The sequence below is a fragment of the Pavona decussata genome, unplaced genomic scaffold (assembly GCF_977016875.1).
Source record: "Pavona decussata unplaced genomic scaffold, jaPavDecu1.1 SCAFFOLD_48, whole genome shotgun sequence".
Classification (NCBI taxonomy): Eukaryota; Metazoa; Cnidaria; class Anthozoa; order Scleractinia; family Agariciidae; genus Pavona; species Pavona decussata.
In genome coordinates, this window is record NW_028145470.1 from 1,098,475 (window position 1) to 1,109,772 (window position 11,298).

General features: G+C 38.5%; 1 protein-coding gene across 1 annotated transcript; it reads right to left on the reverse strand.

Annotated features, from left to right (window-relative positions):
• Positions 1-782: 782 nt before the first annotated feature.
• Positions 783-10,766, reverse strand: LOC146481656 (gamma-glutamyl hydrolase-like). The gene is made up of 9 exons (XM_085107747.1): positions 10,359-10,766; positions 8,533-8,644; positions 7,989-8,039; positions 7,079-7,163; positions 5,463-5,631; positions 4,914-5,020; positions 3,925-4,018; positions 1,688-1,825; positions 783-922 (listed from the first exon to the last, which is right to left on the reverse strand). Exons 1-9 carry the CDS (start codon positions 10,486-10,488, stop codon positions 804-806), a joined length of 1,005 nt encoding a protein of 334 aa, XP_084963873.1. The 5' UTR covers positions 10,489-10,766; the 3' UTR covers positions 783-803.
• Positions 10,767-11,298: the final 532 nt, after the last annotated feature.

Here is an 11,298-nt window from a genome sequence, read left to right on the forward strand (position 1 = left end):
GTTTTTAACTTTGTAGGAAAAGCATCTTTTGGTATGGGCTACTAGAACCCAGAAGGAAAATTTGGGGGAGCGGGGCATTTTTTAGAGATAATTGACCAACAATTATACTAAAAAGCAGTAAAATACAAAGTAATGTATGGCGTTTTTTTTTTTTTCGAAATTGAAGCTTTATTATCACTGAAAAATGCATGGTTACCCCCAATTTTCTTTTTGGATACCAAGAGCACTTAAGAACTTCTGTTTTCTCCGTATAGTTTTAATCGGGGCAAAAATATCCCTGTTTTAGTAGGCACCACCCATAGGAAACCGAAGTATCTCGAAATGCGCAAAACGTATGCGCAGTAGCAAAATTAGGCACCGTCCTTAAATTAGCTTGCTTGCAGACCTCCTTTTCCCTTAAGTTTCTTCGAGGGTTAATTAATCCGTCACCAGTTGTACACCAGTGTCATGGTGTTAAAGACGCCATTTATTTCAAGACAACATCAACGCTGGAGAGTACAACAGTACACAACAATAGACAGGAAAATAACAATAAGGAGCGAAAAACTACGAGTCAGTGCAGGTCTTTTTGCTTGATGCCAAGCAGGTAATCAGCCGATCACTTCACGTAACGAAGACCAATAGTAGATGGACTAGCCTTCCTCGCAGAAGCTCTTTTGGATCGTCATGCAATCTTGACGGGAAGATTGCGTGACGCCGTGAGCCAAAAGAGCGTCAGCGAGAGAGGCTATAGATAGGGATGCTATCGTGATTTACATTCTAAGTGACTACAGAGTCACACAAAACAATAATAAACTTTATTATCACCAAAAGTAGCACTGTAACATTGCGATGATATTACCAGTGTAAACTGGTTTGTATCTGTACATCAATGCTGCCTTCTCTTCCTTTTTGCTTGGAAAACGATGTGAACTTAAACGAGCTAAAATCAGAAGCAAAATTAAATACAATCAGTAAACATAACAAAAAAAACTAAATAAAATAATGCTAAGGAACAGCTACAAGCTGACTAGGAATTAGAAAGAAGTAAAAGTAAATTGCGAGAGCTGCTTTTTTTTTTATTTTTTTTTTTTTATACATGGCTTAGATCGCCAAGAGTTTCCCCGAGAGTAGCTTAGTGGTTAAAGCATTAGAACGGACTTTTTCCCTTGGCTTTACTAAAAAAGAGACTTTAAAGGTTACCAGAATAAAAATAGTTATGTTGTCAATAACACATACAACTATAAACCATGTACATATTCAGTTTACCAGTTTACTTGTTGTAGGCAAGTGGAGCAAATACAGGGGCGGATTCAAAAAATCCAGAAAGAGGGGGCCTAAGAATAAAGAAATTGTGGCGAGAGCGCAAGAGTACATTCGTTGAGATTCTACTTTACAGCATTGGAAGAGCATTTGCGACCCAAACTTAAGGCTTTGGAAGACAGACTTTAAGACGATTTTTTCAAACGATTAATTTATACATAAATAAGAAAAAGGGGGACCGGGGTCGCCCCCCTCCCTCCCCTCCCCCCAATCCACCCCTGTCAATACGCCGCCAGAAAATAAGCAAATAAAAGGTTTTCAATTCGGGGCTGTAATAAGCAACGGCTTTATGTAAAAAAAAAAACACACAAACACACTTTTTGTATCATGATTTCTCACTATATGTATTCCTTCCGTGGAAACCCTATTTTTTGTGAAACGTTACCCTGATTGACGAAAAAGTTGCCCCAGTATTGTGCTGCAATAATGGCTTCTTGAGTATGCCTGATGTCTTTACGGCTTGACCACTCAAACGGCGGCTTGCCTGGATGCCACTGGAACATATATACAGGGTATTTACGAGCTGAGGAGATGGACAAGATGATGGCTAGGATTTAATTTCACTGATTGTTTCTACGATCGATGATCGTAAGAGAGCACGATAATGATGATGATGATGATGGCTAAATGCCTTATTTAGGATCTTATATTGACCAAAGATAAATAATAATATTAATAAAAATAATAATGATAATAATAATAATAATAATAATAATAATAATAATAATAATATAATAATAATTATAAAAATAATAATGATAATAATAATAATAAAAAAAGTTTAATTCCATCATCATCGCAGTTAATCTGAATTACAATGTGGTTACAGTTGAAGAACTATAAAAAATTACATACTGTTAATCAATCAATGAGGGACTGGGTTACAATAAGTTTCATATCAAAATTGCAAATAAATTTATACTTATGCAAGTTAAAAAATGGATATAAATTCTAAAAATCTAAAAATCTAAAGATCGTTGAAAGCTAAAATAGAGCTTGGGAAAAAACTACAGCGCAATCTTTCTGTTCTACATTTAGTTAATGTACATTAATTAGCGCTTTTCGTTTGATAGTGATGCATGCGCTGTCTCTTAATGCTCCAGAGATAGGTTCATAGATGTCCTTCGAGAGCTGACTCGTCCCCAGTCCTCTGTTGGGATATTGCACGGTCGAGAGCGCATCTCTCTCGCGCTTCTCCTCTCGACCCTGAGGGTCGACTGGGGACGAGTCAGCTTCGAGAGTCACACCCTTATTACAAAATAATCACGTGCAATTATTACTACCAGTTCGAGTTTCTACTCGTTTACAACATAGGGCATCTCGAATTCAGCCAACTGAAGTTCGTAAATTCGAAGAAAGTGGTCAGTTCCCTAAATTCAGCGAAAGAATCCTAACAAATCAGACTCAAATATCCCTTTGAAAGGTCCAAAATGATCTAGGAAAAGAGAGAACGACATTTGAAGTATTTTCTTAAATATTCTTGTTGGGTGTCCACGTAACAATTCCCAAATTAATACGGTTCGCAAATAAATGCCTCATCCCAATTTAAGGCTATTCCCCTGTTTTGCAGTGCGCAACTCTACTGCGCACAATGGCAAAATAAAAAATTTACGCTCATTTCTAGCTATCTACTGAGCATCACTCAATCTGACTTGCATCTAACAACAAAAGTCTTAATTTGCATTTTGCGCGGAAATAAAGGTGTTTTCATAAGACTCGCCCCAGTCCCTTCGCGGAGAAAACAGTTATGAAGCTCGATTTACCACTGTTTTGTGAAATATCTGTAAAACCAACCTGGTGAACCTATTTTCTCTTTTCAGATTTCTAACCACAATATCGTTTGCCAACTACCGTGAAAATGTAAGGAAAATCCTAGTGTTAGAAATATCAAATTTTGCGCCTAAGATCTTGCCAATGGACATTTTGGCCTACCTTCAGAGGTAACAAATTAGATTATTTTGTTGAATATCTCAGTAGTACTGGTTAGGGATAGTTTTCAAACGGATTTCACATTGAAAATGATTTATGAACAGGGAAAGAAATCTATGAAATGAGCCGTTAACTGTTCCCTTCATAAAATAATTCCTGTTTTTGACAAATGCTCTATTATAGTCCTTTTTGTCCAAACATGCAGAAATTACCATATTTCAATGCTTCGTTGCTGAAGAACAAGCATGGGGACCCCCTCTTTTTATTTCATTTTTGCAGTTTACATATAGTGAACGACACATGGGCAAAGTTTGGAAAAAATCTGAGTGTAGGTTCTATTTTAGGGGAAAGACCTTAACACTCTTTTAGTGGTGCATTTTTTCAAGAGGCAATTTTCATTGACGCCCCCGGGCGAGTATTTGAGTAAATATAATAATTACATCGTAAATGTAGAAGTTTCTTTACTGGGATCCTCGCATTTTCAGAAGATTTTCAGATGACGTGATTTTAAGACATGCGTTAGGTAACAGGAACGATCAAAACTTTTGGGTGCGTAGTCGTGACATTCATTGGCTCATCACGTCACGCAATCCTCCCCACGAAGGGGAGAAACGGAATGCGTGACGAGCCCAAAGAGTGTCTACGTAGGAGGCTACCGTGACACCATAATGCTAAATATCAGTAGAGACATACCTTCCATTGTTGATATGAAGTCTTTCCCTTTCCTGTCTTTGTTTGTTGATACTATCTGAAAAAATTCCCTTAATTTTTTATCCTGTTGGAATGTCTGTAAAACGAAAATAATCCACTCTCAGTAAGCCGTGATGCAATACTGACCCTCGGTACAACTACTTTTTGAAATATCAGCGGCTCAGTAATCTGTTGAACTGGTCACCTGGGGAAGTGGTCAAAACCACTGTACTCAAACAGGACCCACCAAACCTCAAAATAGATGGTGGTCTCTGCCTGTACCCTCCCCCCCCCTCCCTTCTTCCTCAACCTTAAAAGATGGTGTCTTTTTGCATAACCACCCGTCTATTCATCAATAAAAAAACACGATGAGATTCAAACCTCACTTTTCTTGTTTGTCTGACCAATGCTGGCTCTTGACAGTTGAATATTTCTGGGTTACTCGGCAAATGTCAGCCGGTCCAATTTTGTGGGTAATGTTCATGAGATAGGAGGTGTCTTCAATAACACCCCTACCCAGACAAAATAGGTCCGCTTTCCTAGTAATTGTACGTGTTCAGTTGCTTATTTTCATCATGATCTTTTTCATTACTCGCATTACTAACTGTCGTTTTGAAGACCATAAGAATACAGATCAAATTCGCTCCTATCCCTCCCCATGAAGAATAGGATATGGCAAGAAACTGATATTTTTCCTCCAAGCGAAACTCAGTACATGTAATATAGCAAGTTCACAGGATAGACCTTGTCCAACGCTCAGACGAGTTGATCAAGATATTAAGCAAAGTGTTGAATTAGTGAGTTATTAGCCTGCAGAACAGGCGTTATTTTTCAGTTGGCGTTTTACAGGCGAGCGAAGGCAAGCTTAAGGCGGGCGTGGAGCGCGAGTGACGCCCCCCCCTCCTGTCGCGCGTGACTCGCGCTCCGCGCTCGCCTGAATAAAGCAAAAATAAATAAACAACGCCTGTTCTGAAGGCTAGTAAGTTATCTACCTGTGGCGTTATGCCTCTTTGGTGGTTGTTATAACTGATGTCTTCTTGTGTCAAATATTGGATGATGTGATCTGGCGCAGAGCCTAACAGTTTAGTCGACTTAAAGTCTGTACGAAAATAAAAAAAAGTGAATAAGTTGCCCGTTTGTGTTCCACTGTATTTCAAGGTTTTATTGATTTTCTGCGGTAACGTAAGCTGAACGACAGGCATTAGTTAGTTTATTGAGTTGGCATCAATATAAGTTGTAACAGTCCTTGATATATTTTTGCTATAATGCTTAATTGCTTTCTACATAGAAAGAACGCACTCCAAATACACATTGGAGCCGAGATTGTATGGGACAACGAATGAATGGATCCTGGGATGCGTATCTGGCACCCCCCGCAGATTTTGCAAGGGCGGATTACTTAGTAATCACCAACTTGGCAAAGGAGAGAGAGCCTGGTGGAATCGAACGCACTTCCTAATCTTTGATCATTTAATACTTGTATTTAAGTATGAAGATGACCTCTTTCATTGATTAAGTATAAAAGTGAAATGTTCGGTTACCTAAAGGCAAGTCAAGCTTTAAACTGATATCTCGTGTATCTGTGGGACTGAACAAGGATCGATCGAACTGGCCGAGACTTAGGTTTCTTTCACCGACTAACATGGCTACAAGTTCCAGTCCTAAACACTCGGCCCAGATGGGAAACACTTCTCCTGTCTCGTCGTAGGCCTGGGGAGAAATTAGTCAACCGAATTTCTTTATTTTCATGGCGTGAATTTACTGTTTGTATCAGTATTGATTTAAAAGAAGACGAACACCTTTACCTAAGGATTGTGACCACAAGCGAATCATTTCAGTTAATTCTTTGACTTAATTTTCGTATACAGGGGCCCGTTTCTCGAAAGCTCCCGAAAATACAGGGCCCGGTAAGTGTCTTGGTGATAGATGTTTCTTTACAGAAGTTAATGTTTATTAGCTTTGAATACTAAATTTTAAAATCTTATAATTCTACGGAAAACATTGACCAAGTAACAAGTCTGTAATCACTGTGTAATCGGCGAAAAAGCATTTAAAAATATAGTTATCGGGCCCGGTAAGTAACCGGGACTTTCGAGAAATGGGCCCCAGGACGCAAATGCAAATGCAAGCGCAAGCAAACACACATGTGAACTACTACAACGGAAATGCAAACACAGACGCGAAATGGAAAAACGTAAGATGAAAAATACTCGTTCCATGCCTCCGCGGTTTAAGTTCAAACCAAGATGGCGTCCATCTTTAATCTCGTTCCCAGAGTTCTCGTTTCCCGACTGCTGGTCTAAGGTAACGCGGACTCCGAGAACAAGATTACCGCCATCTTGGGACACTGAAATGCGCGTGCTTATCTTGTTCTCCTTGCGTTTGCGTTCGACGTGTGAACGTCACTTTAGGCCTCTGATTATCACCTGCACTCTGTTTGCTCCGTGACCTATTATAAAAGTTGTGCGCCTCTAATTGGTTTGTTGAATTTCCTCAGATTACCCAATAACAACGAAAACGTTGGGAGCAGCTTCACCTCCTCCTCCCCCCCCCCCCAACCCCTTTCTTCCTTTGCAACTCGCGGCCACATCAACCGTTCCTTTGCATTACAAATGCAATCTGAGAAACAACAGAATGTACGAGTATGGAAGATAAAAGAGTTTTAAAGGCATGAGAGCCATGTACGCAATCTAGTTAAGAAATGTTTAAGCAATCGCTGTCCATAGTTCTTTATGCACTATTTTAATTATAACAAGGATGTATTGTCCAGAAGGACAAGGAGCAGTGATAAACTTAGACTCCCGTCTGTAAAATTAGAATGTTCGAAAAAAAGCCTTTTTTATTATGGCTGTGTAATTTTTAATCAGAATTTTTAATCAGATTTAGATTTTTAGTTTTTTTACTTTATATGGCATTTTATAGCTATTTTCATTTGTACTTAATTATCATTATTATGTCCATCCAATTTAGTTTATTATATAGGGCCTCTATGAATAGCAGTTTTTATCTTGTCCAAAAACTGAAGGAGTTACCCTGTTGAAATAAAGGTTTCTTATCTTATCTTTATAAGTCATAGAGAATACAGTTTATATGCAATAAAAGATGTAAGCGACAAAAAGCGTGTGACAATCAGCTTATAGAACGTTAGTAAACTAACCTTCATGGTCAGCTCAAGCAACTTTTTTCCGACCTTTGTATAACCTGACCGGTTTAGGTTTACGTGGCCTCCAGGAAGAATCACCCTTATCAAAGAATAAACTGGCACTTATTTATTGTCTCTACTGACTTGCATCACGGAGAGAGAAAAACAACAACAACAACCTTTATTTACTCATGGCGTAATAAGAAAAATCATTAGTTACATTCTTGTGAAGTAAAATCTAGTAAAGTGCTTTGAATAATTTTGAAGATGCGATTGTGAAAGTTTTATGTTTCGAGAACATACATTAATTATTAGCTTATTCACGAGTTGTGAAGAATTACAAAAGAACGAACGAGTTAGTTTTGTTTATTTTTAATACGCAAACAAAGATTTTCTAGCCGTCCAATTACTTGTCATTGTAGAAGTATTCGAATATCAAAGATCGAACCTTTGAGCTGAACCAATAAGATGTTTTCCCTGTGCAAACTGATTAGGCCATTTCCGAGTTGCTTTGAACCTCATTATGAAAGCGAGGCTAAATGGCAGTTTTTATTATGGAAATTAGTTTTCGTTCCTATGACGACAAAACTAATTTTTATATGAAAAACTTTGCACTTAGTCTCGCTTTCATAATGAGGTTCACAGCAACTCGGAAATATCCGATTGTAACTTTTTTTTTCAGTGCTTCAGCCAAGGAGTATTTCGCACAATATCCACCTTGCATGATGGAGGGCTCCCATGTAAAACAACGGGGTCCTCGTCGTCCCAGGAAGGGTTTAATATTATGCTGTAATACTGGTTTAAAGCAAAAATGACAAACATCATAGTTTTAAATATATTTGAACGACATTCACAAAGCCATGTTGATGATTTTTGCGGCCTAATATACAGGGACCATGAGTAAAAGAGAAAAATGTTGACTTACCCATTAAGCAAATTGAACATCCTTTCTACTTCTTCCATGCTGGAGTTTACACTGTACTTAATAAAGGAATTTTGTTTGTCGTGAAATTCTTACTGACAGGACCAGCCACCCAAGCCATCGTTTTTGATATAGAGGAAGGTAATGTAAGTCCCCCCAAAAAAATGACTCCGTTGGAGGCTATGATAGGACACCACGGTGAAAGAAGAAATAATGAATTTACGAAGTTTTAAGGCTTTTTAAAAACCCTTTCCACTTTGGAAAGATACTGATCGAGTAAATAAACGCCAAAGTTTTGGAGAGAACTTAACAAACTGTTTGTGATTTCCAGTTAGGTTTCTTATTTTTTCACTTTCACTCCCATGATCTGAATGTTAATTCTTCTCACTGACTGACATACATTTCATTTTAAAGTTAGTTCATAGCAGTTGGTGTTACATCAAACAATATCACCAAGTTGATGATTTTCTTTATTCTCATCACTTGTCTGGTTGACAATGTATTGACAATATCAGGAGAAATTACATACTGATCAGTTAAAGGATACAAGATAGGGGCAGCTCGGGCCCCGGCAGACTCTAGAAACTTGACGTAGACAGCCATAAGATACTGATCACCGAACGCCTTAAGTCTGCCGTCAGTCTCCTGAGTTAGAATACCTTGGAGAAAAAAGAACATTAATAAAATTCATACAATACGATGAATGCATCACCTCACTTCATGACCGCCGCATCCCAATCTCGCTACGGTTCACGCAACTTCTGCCGGTCTCACAGGCAGAAAGGCGTTTTTGGACAAGTCGCGCGAAACGTTGCATATAGTAACACCTTCCAAAGGCCAAAATTATTCCAAGACTATTTACAGGGAAAGTAGCAGCTGATTCCAATTTCTTCAAACGTTATAGCCGCCGAGGAAGCTTGTGTCAGAACGATTGTGGCCATTGTAAGGTATGTTATCTTTTGCAAAGTCTCGTGCGCACAGTTTGTGTCGAAGCACCATCAAGTGTATATCTCCCCCGACCACTAAAAATAACAATAATAACAATAATAATAATAATAATAATAATAATAACAATGTTAACTTTATGACCAATAGTGACGGATGTGCTGTCTTAATCGCACATGAGAACAGCCTTAGAAACGGCAATTGGATTAGATACAATCCACTTATTTCTTCATCTAATTGGTACAAGAGCATTTTAAACCAAAGAACAAAAGACAAGGCGACAATAGCGAATAGAAAAATGTGCTCCTCTTTAGAACGTTCCTTTCTCGTCTTTATTATTTTCAATTTACAACGTAACAATGTCTGTTTCCTTACTTCAAACTGTTTCACATACAGTCAAACCTGTATTAAGCGGACACCCTCGGGACCCTTCCAAGTGTCCGCTAAATACAGGTTGTCCGCTAAAAACAGGTTCCCTTAGAACTCGTCTCAAAAGGGTCATATTAATATTCCTCAGTATTTAAAGACCTTGAAAGAGCCAAATACCATTCTCGTGAACGAAAATGATAACTGTGCAAGTATATATATATGTGGTCATTTGCTTTATTAGAATATGTAAAGCGTAACAGTATCTACAAAATAATAAGTACGTAAATTATGACATCCGGGTGAGAAAGACAAGAAATTGACAAGAAATTTACGTACTTATGACATGACGCCTGGGTTCAAACCATTTACAATAGTATCTATAAAGATGTGACAGCTCTTTGGTCGGCAAAGTTAAATGACCGATCTGTTAAAACGTGGACAAAAAACATGTATCTTTTTGGAAGTGTCCGTTTAATACAGGTTTTTAACAATATAAATCACCATAAAAGTCAAGTTTAAGGTGTCCGCGTCCACTTAATAGAGGTGTCCGTTCAATACGGGTTCAGCTTTTTACAGTAAATGTGGGGGAGAAAAAATGGGACTTCTGCTGCTGTCTGCTAATAGAGGGTGCCCGCTTAATATGGGGTCCGTTTAATAAAAGTTTGACTGTATTCTAATTATTAATGTTGACCTTTGTATTGCGTGCCAATAAAGATTTATTGAAAAAAAAAAAAAAAAAAAAGAAGACTAGGTGCTCATCTTAAAGGGCACAACTTTCTCAAAAAGGTTTAACTAAAATGGGAGCTACTGAAGTTGGTGTGGTAAGCCAAACTTTTTTAGACTGAGATAAATAGTGTGATAAATTTATATCTTTACCTGTTGTTGCACAACGCTATGCAAACAAAAGAAGCTTTGTTTGTTTACAAAGCATCGTTTTTGCCCAGTTAAAACTCTCTGACAGCATTGGTATTTTGGCGTTTTAGCAAAGCGTGACTTTACCAAAAACATAGCGAGTTTGAGCAGATTAATGAAACTAAAAAATCATAAAATTGTACTAACCTATGATTGGACGATTTGTCTTTATGTCTCGGCGATGAAATGTTGAGGCACAGTGGAAAAAAGTAGCCGTAGTTACAATTCCAAAAGTCAGCATCAACTTCAAAGAGGAACGATTAGCATACAACGACATTTCCAAACACTTTATGGGCTTTAGGTCCGGCCTTCTACGAGTTTCTGCTATTCAGTCTTCACACGCAGTTTGGCGGAGCAGTTGTAAACTCAACCTGTTGTAGCTACCAACTACTGTAGCCTGTGTGAGGTGCAAAAATGTAAAATGATCTTTCCATGCACCCGCTCTATGTGTTCCCTTAGCAGGTATGATGGCCATTTAATCACGCGAAAAATCCTTTATCCTTTGTCAGGAGATAATTGGTGTTTCGCTCATGCAAACCGTTAGTTAAAACTTCGAAGTCTTCAATGTAACGCAATTTTCAGCAAATTGTTGGAAACTTTTTACGACACGGAGGGCAATTATAATTTTTACTTTTGCAATGTGTAGTATTCGAGAAGTGGAAGTCGAGTATCCGGAAATGAAACGTTTAATTTTTTTTCACCCCAGAAATGCTGTACCAGTTGCACGCGTACCGCATGAATCTGAATAAGCGCTCCTCTGATCCAATTCAAGGCAAATTCCCAGAGTAAAGGACTCTTACTGGGTTGTTTTGTGGTGCGAGGGGGGTGAGTAGGGAGAGAGGGCAGGGGGTTTGTCGCAACCAAACGGAAACCCATGTCACTACAAGAACGCTTGCTCGACCCGTAGAAAACAACGTTCTAATAGAGGTTTTCCTTGTCGAGGAGATAATCGACTGTGTACCGAAGCTTGTCTTCGTCTGAGCTCCAAACCAAGCAGCTAATAATGACGCGAAGTTCAAATCGTTTACGAAGATTCCCTCCGAGGGCGAAGCTTTCGCCAGGTAGAGAAAATGCGATTTTCCAAATA